This window comes from Mus caroli, unplaced genomic scaffold (assembly GCF_978045245.1).
Source record: "Mus caroli unplaced genomic scaffold, Mus_caroli_1 scaffold_2, whole genome shotgun sequence".
In the NCBI taxonomy this organism is placed as follows: Eukaryota; Metazoa; Chordata; class Mammalia; order Rodentia; family Muridae; genus Mus; species Mus caroli.
The window spans coordinates 86,696,488-86,712,030 of NW_028227257.1; the positions used below are offsets into that span (position 1 = coordinate 86,696,488).

A 15,543-nucleotide genomic window follows, 5' to 3' on the forward strand; every position below is an offset into this window, starting at 1 on the left:
ATGAGCGAAAACAGAAATGAAGGTGAGCTCAGTGGGGTGACAAGCCATGAGAATGGAGGGAGGCAGGGACTTTGGGCCACACACAGTGCCCTGGAGCTTAAAAGAAAGTGGAGTTTTATTGTCAAACGGCTTAGACCTAACATTGTAATACAACATTATCCATAAAGCCGTTGCTTGAGAACTGGGCAGTGGAGTTACAGAAGCAAAGCAACAGCAACCTCGGTGTTTTCCGTTTTGACTCTGTGTTGGGTTATGTTCATGGCTGCGCTGGGGCGCATGAGGCACAGCCACTAGGGGCCGATGTGCCTGGAACCTCCCCTGATAAACACATGCTACTTCTGTGTCTGGTAGACTCAGTTCATTCCTTTGAGCCTCTATTTCTCATCCACAAAGCGAGGCTTGTGGAACTAACTGGAAAGACGGACCAGGTGAAGCCTAGGGGAACCCTACCCTAGCACTGAGCCGATCCCTGCCTGGCTCCTTCCCACCTTCTCTACTCAAGATCTACCTTGAGCCCGAACTCATGGCAGAGGAACATCGTGCCAGCAGCAGCTTGTCTGACACTGACACTGATTTTAACTAACCTGGAGGATGAGTAGCATCTGGAAGGTAGGTGAGGGCAGGCGTAAGGACACTGAAACCAAGGTATAGCCAAGGGGTTTGGAGGAGAGGACTGATGAACCCCAATTCTAACAGTTTAGGGCTTGGCTTTAGGGGCAACATTTCTTTGTGCTGCAGCATCATTTACGATAGACATTTCCTATATAAGAAGTCTTGTCAGAGTCCCCAACTTCTAAGTTCCCTAATGACCTTAACCCATATTCACTTTCTTCTTAAAAATACATCTTCCAGGAGAATGCAATTCTTTGTGTGTGGACACTGTGTGTATAGAGAGGGGAGAGGTCACTGTTGAGTGTCTTCATCATGCTCCACCTTGTGCTTGAGATAGAATCTTTTATAGATGCTCTCTGTTTGGGCTAGACTGGCTGGCCACCGAACCTCCTGGATGTTGCAGAACGTGTTTAGTACTTTGAAGTGCTGATACTATACATGTGTAGAAGAAGCAACAAGGTTTTAGACATGAGTGGGTGGGGTTGTTGTTGCTTGGAAAAAGCTGAGAATCACAGCATATGGTGGAAGGGTCATAAGCCTACTTTTCTGGGTGGAGGTTGTCTTAAAGAATGAGAGGCAGTTGGTAGCCTCAGGCAGCCCCACCACCTGGAGTTTGCTGTCTTGGTTTGTTTTGCTGGCTCATTGAGGCATTAAGAAGGTATTTCTTGGTAGCTCCTGGTATTCTGACCGGTTTTTAGAAACACTGGTAGCATGTTCACTGAGTACAGACCCGGGAGCTTGGTAGAAATGAAGACTTTTTGGTTCTTACCCCAACCTTGATCTAACTGAAGTCCAGGAACTTGGCTTCACTGTCTGAGGCCCGTATCACACTGCTAGGTGATTCAGATGGGCCACAGATGAGCAGTTGCACCCTGGGCTAGGGAGACTAGAAATGAAAGCCCGAAACAGCTGTCCTGGCACACTAGGAACCTGTGTGAGGGCAGGATGGTGGGACTGGGTATCTGCTGTGACTATTTTGGTGGAGGATGGGGAAACAAGGGAAAAGAAAGGTTTATGTTCTAAAACAGAGATTGGCAACCCTTTTCTATAAAGGTCTGGATGGTAACTAGTTGAAGCTTTTGGGGGGCTGGAGCAATGTCTCAGCAGTTCAGGTGTTGATTTTTAGCACTCGCTTGTGTGCTCAACAATCTGTAGCCTCAGGTCCAGCATCTCCAGCACTCTCTTCTGATTTCTATGGGCACTGCATGCATGTGGTACACAAACAGAATACAGGCCAAATATCCATTCTCTCTCTCTCTCTCTCTCTCTCTCTCTCTCTCTCTCTCTCTCTCACACACACACACACACACACACACACACACACACACACACACACAGACTCAGTTTTTCAAGACAGGATCTCTCTATGTAGCTTTGACTACCCTGAACCTCATTCTGTAGACCAAGCTGGCCTCAAACTTACAGAGGTCTGCCTGCTTCAGCCCCCCGAGAAGCGCTGGGATGAAATATGTGCACCACCACTACCCAGCATAATTAAATAATTAAATTCAAGAGTGTTTAACTGTTGAAGCTCTGAGGGTCGCATGGCCTCCATCACAGCTATTCCACTCTGCCGTTGGCCTCCATCACATCTTGCCTCTGCCTCCCAAGAGCTGGGATGATGGGCACCTGCTGCCACACCCAGCTTTTTAACATGGGTGCTGGGGATTGAACTCAGGTCCTCATATTTGTGCAGCAAGCACTTTTCCAACTGAGCCATCTTCCCAGCCCCTGGTTACCTGTTACCTATAGAAACAGGTGAGAGGCCAGGTTTGACCCCCAGGCAACCGTATACTGACCAGTTTCAGTACGATGATTTACTTGGTACTGGGGTTGAACAACACAAGCTCCTCCCTTCTCATTTAGAGCCATCTCTGGTTAGAGCACAGGAAGACCCTAGAAAAGGCCAACTCCCTCTTTTCTCCTAGAGGGCCTTACTGCTTGTTCTCAGGCAGTAAGGACACATTCTAACAGCATCTCCGTAGAACACACCAGCAGCTGGGCGGGGTCTAAGCCCCAAGCGTAGAGGTGGGAGAAGCCAGCGATGAGGCTGACAATCAGTTCTGTTCCCAACCATGCCAGGACCCTCAGGGAAAGCGGTCTTTTGCTTTCTGTGCTCATTCTCTTTCTCTCTAGGCTCCAGCCAGGCTGCCAAGGCTGATAGTGATACCCAGACTCCAAGTCACTTCAAAGTCACCCACCCCAGACTCAGGGATCAGCTGAAGAAGTCGTCCTCCAAAAAGAAGGGCTTCAAAATTGTGCAGGAGAAGATGTTGAAGTTTCAGCATGTCATCAGGGACCAGTTCTTACAGCAGATAAGCCAGCAGATGCAGCACGTCCCGCCAGGAGATGAGCAATGCACACAAACCCTCAGGAAGCGGAAAAAGAAGATGGGCTACTTACTGTCTCGGATCGTCAACTTCATCTGGTCTAACACTGTTAAGAAACTGATGTTCAAAGTACCTCTCCCTTGCTTGGACTCTAGATGTGGCATCAAAGTTGGGCACCAGACCCTGTCACCTTGGCAGACTGGCCAACCCAGGCCTAGTCTGGGTGGTTTTGAGGCTGCCCTTGCCAGCTGCACCCTATCCAAGCGTGGGACTGGCATCTATGAGTCTTACCACTTAAGCTTCCAGAGCTATGAGGCCTATCAGGCTGACAAATACCACAAGGATAAGAACCCTTCGGTAAGATGGGACGTCTTTGAAAGCTCCAATCACTAGGATTTACTGAGTCCTATGCCTCTCTTATGCTCACCTCTCTTTGTGATGCACTAACATTATTGTCTTAGAATAATGGTATAACTATAGACATACGCTGATAATGTCCCAGAAGATGGAGACCTGGGGGAGAGGAGTGTCTTGAGTCCCTTCATCCCTACCGCCTTTCCTTTAACTTCAGAAGTTACTGCACTCATGCTGGTAAATGAGCCTGCTTTTATAGAATGAAGCACAGCGGCAGGTGGAGGCAACCATGGGAGAAACGAGCGTTTATACTGTTTCCCAGAGCACAGATGGGATACTCTCTTCAAGGGATCTAGGAAGAGATCTGGAAAGTCTGAGCCAGCCAGCCTATATGACGGTGGCCGTGATGTTCCCAGAGGGGCGAGAACACACGGACGGAAGGTGGGAAGAGCTTGGTGTGATTGGGAGAAAGACCCATGTGCCCAGAGTGGAGACAACGAGTACTGTAGGGTACAGGTGGACAGGGGTTCAAATGTTCCCCCCAGGGCAGTAAGCAGCCAACAAAGGGTTTTTAGCCTAGGAGATTAACAGCAGCAATCCATTCAAAGGGTGGAGTCCTTCGTGGCTGCAGTCATGCCTTTCCCTTCTGCTCCCTGTCAAAGGTTTGTATGGCCATCCAGTGGCTTTTGTAGGAACTGTATCTGTTACCTCTATTGTATGTAAGGGCTGCATCTCCCCTAGTAACTTGGAGGTTCCTTCTGGTGTGATAGCAGAGATGGGTGCAAGCAGGGTTTGCTGTTGATAAGGCTCCAGGTTCTGGGTAGAGCTAGAGAGGGTCTGCCTGCCACCCAGTGTGTTTGTCTGGTAGATTTCCAACTTTCCTTCTCGTCCTCCTTCAATGGAGCAGATGGAATGCTTTTCTCGAGACATAAGGCAGCTCACAGGAAACGGTGAGTCTAACTAAGGCCTGCCCTCAGGAATCCAGTGGCTAGTACAGGCAGCACCGTCCGACCACTCTGATTTGTCTGTTGGACTGGGGAGGGGATTGATAGCTGTAAAACTCTAGGTTCTTGAGATGGTTTCTGTCATTTAACATCACTAGACACCAGCTGAACTATGTTGTGGCATGGTGACATCTTCCCTTGAACTAATCTACAATGACATGCCCAAAGGTGTCCTAGGATGGAGCAAGAAGGCTAACCTAGATTCCTTCCACTTCCAGGGCTACATCAACCTTGGTACCAGCGAGAACAAGCTTTGCCTTGACCTGATAACAGCGAGGGTAAGCAGTACTCTAGGCTTAGCTTCCTGGCCTATTCCTCAGCTTGTGGGAGGTCCAGGAGGAAGGCATAGATATCATGGGGAGAGCCGAGACATTGTTTCTAGAACAGCATAAGTAAGCTCCAGCCAGGCCTGCCTGGATGACTGTCCAAAGGTCGTCTAACAGGTATGCAGTGAGCAGTCTGCCCAAAGCTTTGGCCTAGCCTCGTATGTGTCTTCTGTTAAAACTCGTCTGTGTCTGACAAGGCTAGCCTCCATTCATGAAGGAGCACATGGTGTGCATCCTTGCTCCCCTGCTGGGAGATTTTTAACTTCTCAGGACAGAGACTTATGCACGAACTAGGAACAAAATAAAGCTCGCTTGGCCTCCCTGGACTCCATGTCTTCACGTTCTACTTGTCAACAGTTGACTCAGAGTGACATGAACGTCCTTGATGAGGCCCAGCTGCAGTACTCCGACTGGAAAGGACAACCCTTGTAAGTGCCTTTCAGAACTAGGGTCTCTTGTCTACAGGCCCCTTTTATCATCCATTGGCTGTATATAAAATCATTGACAGAATCTTGTGTAGCACAGGCTGGCCTGATACTCCCTGTTTAGCTGAGGATAACCTTGAATTTCTGACCCTCTCACCCTTACCACCATGCTTGCTTTTATTGTGGCGCTGATGATGGAACCCAGAGTTCTGGGCATGCATTCTAGGAAAGCATCTACCCCCGCCTGAGCTCTATTCCCTTCCCCCAAATGAACCATATTTACGATTAACTACTTTCCTGTATCTTTGGCTAATAACTTCCAGGAAATGCCTAACAGGCACGTCTAGCTTGAGGCATGATGGTTAATGAATGCAGCCCAACACAAATCCTTAACTTATTTAAAACATTGAGAATTGTTGAGTTTTAAAACTCGGTCAATGTGTAGGTGACAATGTTGCTTTCAATGACAAAAGGTTGGATTTGCCTAAGGACAAAACATCCCAGGAGGCAGTCTAATTTGGCAGAAACAGCATCTGTCTATAATCCTCTCCTCTCTCAATAGCCACGTGACCCTGGAGAGGTAACTTTAGTCTATAGTCCTATAAGATGAGGTTGGCTTGGATAGCAAAGATCTCCTTAAGGTTGGATGCTATGTTCTTAAAAAAAAAAAAAAAAAAAAAAAAAGCATGTCATCTAGATTCTGAGTGAGGAAGGGTGCCTGGGAATGATAGGGTCTCTCTGGGTCTGTCCGCAGCCTTCGGGAAGAGCTGGCTAGCTTCTTGACCCACTACTGCAAGGCGCCTACACCCCTTGACCCAGAAAATGTGAGTGAGTACAATAGAGGGCTGTCCTTGTGGGTTCCTTCTGCATCATCTGTAGACCACAGGGAGAACCCTCAGAGGGGCAGGGCACAGTAAAAGCCAGCTGGGGAGGTCCCTGAGGGAGGTGCAGTTGAGGGGGTGCCCTGGGACCTGCCCTGTGGGAGGAGAAGGGAGATGGCCTGTGCATACCCTTCTGATGCAGGTACTGACTTTGACTCTGTCTCTTGGACCTTGTCCTCAGGTGGTGGTTCTCAATGGCTGCTCTTCAGTCTTTTCTTCACTGGCCATGGTTCTGTGTGACCCAGGTGGTAAGTTAGCAGGCTCTGTTTGCCTTTTCTGCCATGTGGGCAGGGATGCCCAGGCACTGGGCTTGGGAAGAGAAGACCGTTGAGGTCTTTTCCACAAGTGCAGGCTACTCTGTCCTGCCAGAGATATCATTTCTGGGAACTCCAAGAGAGTTAGAGTCCTCATTAAATATGGAAGAAATATGTGGTAGTTCTCAAAGAGGCCATCTAGATGAAAAGGCCCAGAGGGCCAAGAGAATGGGAAAGAGAGAGAGAAATGAAACCCACCAGGCTCAACATGAGGAAACTTTCTTGTGTGTGACCTTTGACCTTTTGTGTCTAGCCTGGTACTGACAAGACTTTTTTAAAGTTTGCTAGTAAAGACAACTGCTTAGTCAGCAAAGTGTTTGTCACCTGAGTTTCACATAAAAAAGGCTGGACATTGTGGCATGTGCTTGTAGTGGCATGTGTTTCCAAGGCTGTGGAAGCTGAGACAGGCAGCTCCCTAAAGATTTGCAGCCAGCCTAAATATGCCAATAAAGAGATACTATCTTAATAAACAAGGTGCATTATTCCAAAGTAAGGAGTCTGGGGTTGACCTCTGATCTTCAAATGTGCATGCGCATGGATGAACATGTAGCCACACAGACACTGGAGTCTTAACAGGAAGAGTTTTCTAATGGGAAGTGCTCTGTTGATTTATACCTTGAACTCTGAGTTGTTCACTGCACTCACCCCTCTCAACCCACTTCAGTGTGCTTACAAACTGAGAAATAGTGTTTTCTCCACAAGTAGATGTGTGTAAAAAATGTACCTTTTTTTTTTAAAGTGAAATAAGCTCAAGGATCGAAAAAGAGATTGCTACACGGGGCTCTTGTGTTATGATCCTTGCTGCTTATGTTGACTGGAAGACAGCTTTGTCTCCTTGTGCTCCTAGATGCCCTTCTGATCCCCACACCATGCTACAGTGGCTTTGTCTTCAGCTCCTACCTCTATTCCAAAGTCGAGCTTATTCCTGTCCACTTGGAGAGCCAGGTCAGAATGTGGCCTCTTCCCTACTCACCCATCCCGTGATGGTTCTAGGGTCCCCGAGGAGGCAGAGGATCTTTGTCCTTTAAGTGATGGTGAGAGTGGGGCAGATACCAGGGTGAAGAAGCTATGTAGGACCAACACCCTGACATGAAGGCCAAGAACTGTATGGGACTTGTGAGCTGAGAAACCAGGCTCGGTAGCAAGCCTCTCTCAGCGGTGTGTGTCTTCCAGGTTCCCGGATCCAACTTGGATTCTTTCCAACTCACTGTGGATAAGCTCAAGCTTGCCCTGACTCAGGCTAAGAAGAAGGTAAGGGTGGCGAGTGGGGAAGCCTTAATTTCATGTTTGCCACTGTTGGCCTTGAAAGGGCTGAGTAACAAGACTTAGATACAAGATGTGGGGGCTTTCTCCAGATAGGAAAGACAGCAAGTAGTTCTAAGTACCTGACTTCACTGTAGAAATGAATTCCATCCATGGAAACTTCCAGAACACTTCCCTCTCTTCCCCTTTGCTGGCAGCATGGAGTTGCATCCATGAGATCCTACCTGGGCTTTGTCAAGGTGTCCTAAGTTAGAGGTCTCGAGCCGTAAAGGATGCTTACTGGGATTTGGGGCAGATGTAATAGACTTGTATTCACTCTTGTGTTTGGGTTTCTTCTCAGGCAAAAAAGGTCAAAGGCCTTGTGCTCATCAACCCCCAGAATCCTCTGGGTGATGTCTACACTCAATCGTCACTGCAAGAATACCTGGTCTTTGCTAAGACGTATGTATTCCACCCTGTCACACATAGACGAGAAGTTAGAAACTGAAGTAACTTACCCAAGATTACCCATTCTGCTTTGCAGGGCTCTATAAAGACTACTACTCACCATCTGTCTTCCCATTGCCTGTCCAGCCTCTTCCCACATAGACATTGACCTAGGAACCAGAGCAGGGCTATGTAGCTTTCCTAGTCCTGGTGGCAGAAGTGCTTTATCCCAGTATCTATTTCCAGACTACCTGGGCTGCACTTACCAAGGCTGAAGGATGCTCCGAGGCTCTCTTGGCTCCCTGCTAGGGACAGGGTAACAACAGTTGCCTCTGGAGTCCTGCAGCGAAGCCCTTCTAGGACAGAGGATTTGCTTTCTAGAAATGGCACTCAGACTCTATGACTGACCCAGATCAGCCAGCAGTAGAGACAAAAATGAGGGCTGCCATCAAGAACTCAGTGGAGCTGAGTGTAAATTCTGGCTGTCTGGGTTGCTTTCCTGTTGCTGTCATAATACCCTGCAAAGGAAGGGTTGTCTGGCCTCATGGCTCCTGGGTACAGCTCATGGCAGGAGAGTCAGGATGATAGACTTAAGCATCTGGTCACGCTGGGGTCCATGGGAAACAGAGAGCAAGACTGCTCTACTCCACTAGCTTCTGCTCCCCTCCCCCCTTTTCCTTTCCTTTCCTTTCCTTTCCTTTCCTTTCCTTTCCTTTCCTTTCCTTTCCTTTCCTTTCCTTTCCTTTCCTTTCCTTTCCTTTTCTTTCTTTCTTTTCAGTTCAGGACTCAAGATCAGAAAATGGGGGCACGGATTTTAGGGTGGGTCTTCCGACCTCACTTAACCTAAATGCAGTAATCCTCCCAAGCTTACCCGGAGGCTGGGTCTCTTAGGTGATTCCAGATCCTGTGAAATTCACAATCGATGTGAGCTCCGGGACCTTACTAGGCAGAGTCAACTCTTGGTCTGTCTCAGGGCCTAACTTTGTATCTGTGACATGGGGTAACAGTGCTGTGTCCAGGGGTCATGGCGAACTGAGGATGCAAGTGTGTTCAAAGCCCATCCAGTGCTGTGATTCAGTTTAGACCCTGGTGGTAGCTGCTGTCTGTCACGGACTTAAACACTGGGAGAAGCTCTGCCTCTTCTGCTGTCTGCTTGGTCTTTAAGGGGTTAAATGTGTTATCCATGGGTGTCTTTTGGGTCCTGTTCCCTCTCTGTACTGCCAGCTAGAGCAAAGTTCCCTTCTTGTGTACTTCATAGTGCCCCTTGGAGAGGTGGAGAGTAAGCTCTTGGGATAAATAACTGACCTGTATATCCAAGAAGAGCAAAGAGTGAGAGTGAAGATTGCAGGGTCAGCTGGCAGGATGGCTCAATGAGTCCAGGTGCCTGCCGCCAAGTCTGACAAACTGAGCAATGGGATCCCAACAAGTCATTCTCTGCCTTCCATCCACGGACCATGCCGAGAGTGCAAGCATAGGCTTGGGCACACACACACCCACACACCCACACACACACACACACGTTAAAATGTAATAAGTTATTGCTAGAAACTAGATGTATTTTTTTTCCTCTCCCAACTCTAGGCACAAGCTGCACGTGATCATGGACGAGATTTACATGCTGTCTGTGTTTGAGCCGTCTGTCACATTTCACAGCGTTCTGAGCATAAAAGAGTAAGTTTGTCCACTCCAGTGTTGGGAGCAAGAACCCAACACTAGGTGCTTTCACGAAGCAGGGACTTGCCTGGCTGGGTGCTGGGGAACGAGTCAAGTACCCGTGGGGGATTGTTAATATTCACAAAGTGCCCACTGCCCTCGAGAGTGTGGAGTCCAAGTGCCATTCTGTGTATCTGTGAACGCTGGGCACGGTGGCGAGGGTGGTCAAGGGGTGGCAGGTCAGTCAGGAAAGCGTGAGGATCTGAGTTCTGAGTTCCCAGAACCTACAGGAAAACTCTAGCAAGGCAGCACATGACCCTAGAGGTAGGGGAGGAGCTAAGCAAGGCCGATCCCTGGAGCTCATTGGCCACATTGCCTGAATGAAATGAAGAGCTTGGGTTCATTGAGAGACCTTGTCTGTAGTGGGGGCAGTGGGGAAGTAGAAAGTGGTCTAAAAAGATACCCGATTTTAACCTGTGTCTTTCACACCTATATGTGCACACGCACGCACGCACATGCACACATGCCCACACACCTATCTATGCAGCAAGGAAAGCCCCCAGGGATTGGTGGTCAGGTAGGGACTTCTTTACAAAGCATCTTGCAGTTTAGCCCAACTTAGCCTCGAATTCTTAATTCTCCTGCCTCCACCTCCTGAGTGCTGGAAATATAAGTATATTCCACCATGCCCAACTCAAACGTTTTTTTTGGGGGGGAGTGTGGTATAGAATTTGACTGTAAGACTGAGATTTCATCAAAGCAAGACATTGGCATGCCTGCTAGAAGGAACACCTTTGGTGAAAGGTGGGGCAGTAAGAGATAGGTATAGTCTAGAATGGACAAGTGTGCACGTTCTAAAAGTAGTAGGCAGCTGACTTCTTGAGAGGACAGCTGCTAGGGAGGTAGTCTTGGACTAGATCTATAGTCAGACCCACAGTAGCAGAGTCAGTCAGGCTGTTCCTCAGTGGGTGCTTGAGTGCTGTTCCATGTATACTTTACAGGGACACCTTGTGTTGACGTCTAGCTTAGCTGCCACCAGTGTCTCTTGAACCTGGACATGTTGGAACCTGGCTAGGAGGAACCTAACCTCCACGGTCTCCTTTCCATCAGAGAGGTCATTTACCCACCTTTCACCCATTTCCCCTCCAACTTTGATTTTTGTTTCTAACTTCTTTTCCAGCTTGCCTGACCCTAACATGACCCATATGATCTGGGGCACTAGTAAGGTAAGCCCCAGCACCTTTCTTTGGGTCTGGAAGAAAGGGGAGCCAGGAACAAAAGAGACAAGAAAAACAACATGTTCCTTCTTCAACTTCTTTTCCTCCAGGATTTTGGCATGTCTGGCTTCCGCTTTGGTGTTCTCTATACACGCAACAAGGAGGTAGCCTCTGCCATGAAAGCTTTTGGCTACCACCATGGGGTTACTCTGGCATTACTCAGTATAAGCTGTGCCGACTGCTCCAGGACAAAGGTACTAAGCAGGACCTTAGGAAAGCATCTTGGCTGGACTTTATGGCTGTGTGGGATTGCTGGGTTTCCTGGGGGTGAGGGGAGACTCTAGCACGTGCTCAATAAACTTGAGGATCTGTTCACTGTCTAAAGTTAAACTGTGGAGGACAGGGTGAAGCTCAGTGGGCACATGGGTTTGGAAGCCTCTTTCAAACCAGGCTGGGTTTTAATCCTGAAAGCCTAAAAGTCTATGCTCTGCTTAGAAAACTGCTTGTGAATGGTTCCCTAAGACATGAAGGAAAGAACCTCTGACACCAGCCAGTCAATCTTCCTTTTTGCCTTTGAGACAGGGCCTCAATATGTAGCCCTGATGTGGAACTCAACATGTAGACCAGGCTGGCTAACTTGGAGATCTGCCTCCCTTGCCTCTGTCTCCCTAGTGATTAAAGCAGGTGTCATTTCGACTAGCAGAGATCATTTCGCCTAGCAGAGTGTCTTTCTCCTGGGCCTACTTGCCCCAGGCAAACTTTTTTTTTTCACCACAGTGGATCATTTTCATTGACTTTTCCAATATGGATTAAGATAAATATCCAGGGGGTACAAAGGAGAAAGATGTTTGGGGCAGAGTTGGCATGGCTAGATCTATGGCCCCTAAATTCTCTAGGGACCTCAAGAGAATGCTGGGCATGAAAGTAGACCTTCCCCTTCAATGCTATGGTTAAAACATAGTCTTTCCATTTAATTTCCGGTAATTGATGCCAGACTGGAAGGCTTAGACCAGTAGATGGACTATCTTGAGACAAACCATGGCATTTAAAGAAACAAACTAATGTAGCCAGACAGCTTGCTTTTAGCTTTGGATGCGGAAAGAAGTAGAACGGAGAAATCTGATTGGCTACCAACCCTCCGTGGTGCCAGCTGCCTTTAGATGTGGCAGAAACTGGAACTTGGCCCTATCAATACTGGTTCCCAACCTTAGATGTACCTAAGATTTACCTAGAGACTGCATCCTTAGATTTTTGTTTAGATGCTCCAGGAGTTTAACATAGGCATGGGGCTGGAGAGATGGCTCAGTGGTTAAAAGTACGTGCTGCTCTTCCAGAGGACCTTGGTTCTGTTCTTAACACCCACATCAGTCAACTTACAACCTCCTGTAACTCCCATTTCCAGGAGATCCAACTCCCCAACTGCCTACTTACACATGCATAGACTGGCACATACACACATAATTAAAACCTTGTTTAGGGTTTTGTTGTTGTTTGAGAAAGTTTCTCCATGTAGCCCTGGCTGTCCTGGAATTCCCTATGTAGATAAGGATAGCCTTGAACTTGGAGATCTACCTGCATCTGCCTCCCAAGTGCTGGGATTAAAGGCATGTACCTCCACTGCCCTGCATAATTAAAACTTTTTAAACAGTATAAGGTAGGCATAAAGGTTTCTACAGCCTCATGTCACTCTTTCCCTGTTATTAGCTTAGAATAATAGTGCTGAATTCATCCCAGAGAGTAGCCGGGCTCTCCCAATCCAGTGTGTGGGGTTCAAGAGCCCAAGCAAGAGCTTTGTGTATATACTAACTCTCTCAGATGACAATAGTGGCAGCAGTCCCCTTTGTGGGCTGTCTTACCCACAGGCCTCTATTATCTACTCAAAGGGAACATTCTAGTAGAACATTAAGATGCCCACTGTCTGCTCTATAAAGTCCTATATAAGAGTTGTGTGCCAGGATAGTATCAACTCAGACCCAGCAAAGCAGACTCCATCTTGTGTTGAAATGGCTCACATGAAGCCAGCTAAGGAACACTTGGGAAGAACCCCTCCCTCGGAGCCCTCCCCCTCAGATGTTGTCTTCTGTAAGATCTGTGATAATCTTCCTCTGCTCATCCAGAGTGGATCAGTAAGGTGTACCTTCCTAAAAACCATAGCCGGCTCCAGAAGGCTTACAGCTATATCACTAGGATCCTGAAGGACTTGAAGATCCCCTTTTGCAACGGTGGCTCTGGCCTCTTTGTCTGGATCAACTTGAAAGCTGTAAGTTCTGCAAACAGCAGGCACTGGGCTTACCAGTTGGCTGGTCTTGTGTTCAGCTCTTGCCCCCCTTTTCCTTTCCCCTTTCCTAGTATCTGAGTCCATGCACATTTGACCAAGAGCAGATCCTTCACCAGCGCTTCCAGGACAAGAAACTGTTACTATCTAGTGGCAAATCCTACATGTGTATAGAGCCTGGCTGGTTCCGACTCGTCTTTGCAGAAACCCACCTTCACCTACAAGTGGGTGAGTGCTGCTGACCCCCCCCTATCAGATATGCAGTAGAGAGGCCCCACCAAGTCTTCCCTAATATATTCTGCCTTCAATAGCCTGTAACTTCAGCTTCTCTGAGCCACCCTTTTCTATTCTATTAATTATGCTCCTTCATAAACAGGAAGTAATCCATTCCTTAAGTACCCATTCATCCCTGCATCCTACCTTTTGAGTCTCCATGTTCTGCGTCTACCACGCACGTGTTTGAGAATATCTTCTGGACCAGAGACTTCTAAGAAGCAGTTTTCTGCCCATGAGGGACTAGAGTCTAGTGAGTGTGGTGGACAAAATGATCATGGCAGACATTGTATGTTCTATCGGAATCTGCACACTCCTCAGGGAACGTGAAGAACACAGTGTTTATATGAATGGTTATTGATAGCATCTCATTAGTTGCCAGGCATTTTCCTACCTGCTGAGAAGAGCAACGAGCCTCTTAGCCTCATAAACATTTAGTCTCCTGTGGAAAATAGACAGAGGGAGCTGGGCATGGGCATGGGCATTCACACTTGCCATCCTGGCACTTGGAAGGAGACAGGAGGTCTGAGAGTTCAAAGCTAGTCTGGGACACATAACAGAGAAGAGATCCTGTATCAAAAGTAACCGATTAAGCCCAGTGGTAGGTTAAGAAGCAAACAAGCCACAGGACAGACTTCGACTTAGACCTTCTTCTTTCCGGCAGGCTCATGATTTGATGTCAGGTTCAAAAAGAGCCCAGAAGAGATAGAACAGGTTATCTTCAAGTTCCATCCCAAAGAAGGAAAGGCTGATTTCAGCACCCATAAACAGAGGCTCTGATGGTCCGCTGCTACCTGGGCCTGTCCGGGCTCTGTCTGCACACTGTTAACTCATGCTCCCCTTCTGTTTCCTTTGCACCCTCTAGCCATGGATCGGTTCTGCCACGTGCTTGATGAACACAAAAAAAGCATGAAAAGTAAACAGCAGGAGCAGGCAGCCAGGACATAGACTGCTGCCCCCACCCAGTGGCTCCAGAGAGCCTGATGTCACTCACTCAGGGGCCCCTGAAAGTAACCTCGTGGCCAGGAGACAGGAGGAGGAACTGGAGCCACTGTGCTGTCTGACCTCACTCATCGAGCCCCCTAAGCTGAGTGTCTGACATTTTTAGAAGCCTTGTTTCTTTTAGTCTTTGCTAGCCAGACTGCGCTCAAAATGATGTTTTTATTGTAGTAGGAGGGGGGAAGGCCTAAGGAACCCTGGAGGGGTGAAGGCAGTTCCCTGGATTCCTTTTTAGATGGCGTTGTTTTGCATTCACCATTTAATAAAAGTCATGCTCTATTTTCTCCAGTTCCAGGCCTGCTTTATTTCTGGTTCACATTCCTTTTTGGAGGGAGATGACTGTTTTGTTTTGTTCTAAGTCCTTTGGAAATCTTGCATGTGAAGAGTACTGTCTGAGAGAAATCTGGGGTGACATCCCAGAGGGTAAGAGCGCTTTGCTCTGCAAGCATGAGGGCCTGAGTTCAAATCCCAGGCACCTCATGTAAAAGCCTAGGCATGGCTCTGAGTACCCCTATCTTCAGCACTGGAGGAGGGGGCCACACACAGGTGCCCAATAACATCTAATAAGCAATCAAGTCTAGTCAAAATGACAGGAAATCCCATCTCAGTGCAACAAGGTTGGAAGCCTTAGTGGAAGATCTTGAGGTCCTGTTGTGACTTCCCCATGTGACATGCATGCACTCATGCATACTCAACATATACACTCACGTACACTCGCATACACTCACATTCACATACTCTCACACACTCATACCCATACATACACTCACACATACACACTCAGACACCCATATACATTCACACCCATACACACACTCATATCTCACACACTCGCCAGTACACAACTCACTGACACACATTCACACACACACTCACCGATATACACACATACATACTCACACACTCACACTCAATCACATACACACTCACACAGAGACACACATACACACACACACTCACTGACACACACTCTCTCCTGCTGTGGCAGGCCTGTAGGGAAGGGAAGGAATGACTCCTAGCTGGATGCTGAAGGAGCACTGAGTGTTAGTTGTACCATCTTTATAAACTCCCAATCCTCCATTCTTTTTTTTTTTTTTTTTTCTGAGACAGGGTTTCTCTGTGTAGCCCTGGCTGTCCTAGAACTCACTTTGTAGACCAGGCTGGACTCGAACTCAGAAATCCACCTGCCTC

The 15,543-nt window shown here is 47.9% G+C and overlaps 1 protein-coding gene across 1 annotated transcript in view; it reads left to right on the forward strand.

The window, feature by feature from the left end:
• The window catches only part of LOC110306667 (putative inactive 1-aminocyclopropane-1-carboxylate synthase-like protein 2), a 20,489-nt gene continuing 4,946 nt past the window's right edge, over window positions 1-15,543 (forward strand). The window contains 17 exon segments of the mRNA XM_021178690.1: window positions 1-22; window positions 2,749-3,299; window positions 4,519-4,578; window positions 4,984-5,054; window positions 5,806-5,875; window positions 6,114-6,180; window positions 7,094-7,191; window positions 7,420-7,497; window positions 7,850-7,950; window positions 9,517-9,606; window positions 10,769-10,814; window positions 10,916-11,011; window positions 11,014-11,059; window positions 12,923-13,065; window positions 13,155-13,308; window positions 14,219-14,281; window positions 14,284-14,363. Of these exon segments, the coding sequence (XP_021034349.1) occupies window positions 1-22; window positions 2,749-3,299; window positions 4,519-4,578; window positions 4,984-5,054; window positions 5,806-5,875; window positions 6,114-6,180; window positions 7,094-7,191; window positions 7,420-7,497; window positions 7,850-7,950; window positions 9,517-9,606; window positions 10,769-10,814; window positions 10,916-11,011; window positions 11,014-11,059; window positions 12,923-13,065; window positions 13,155-13,308; window positions 14,219-14,281; window positions 14,284-14,363 (1,836 nt within the window).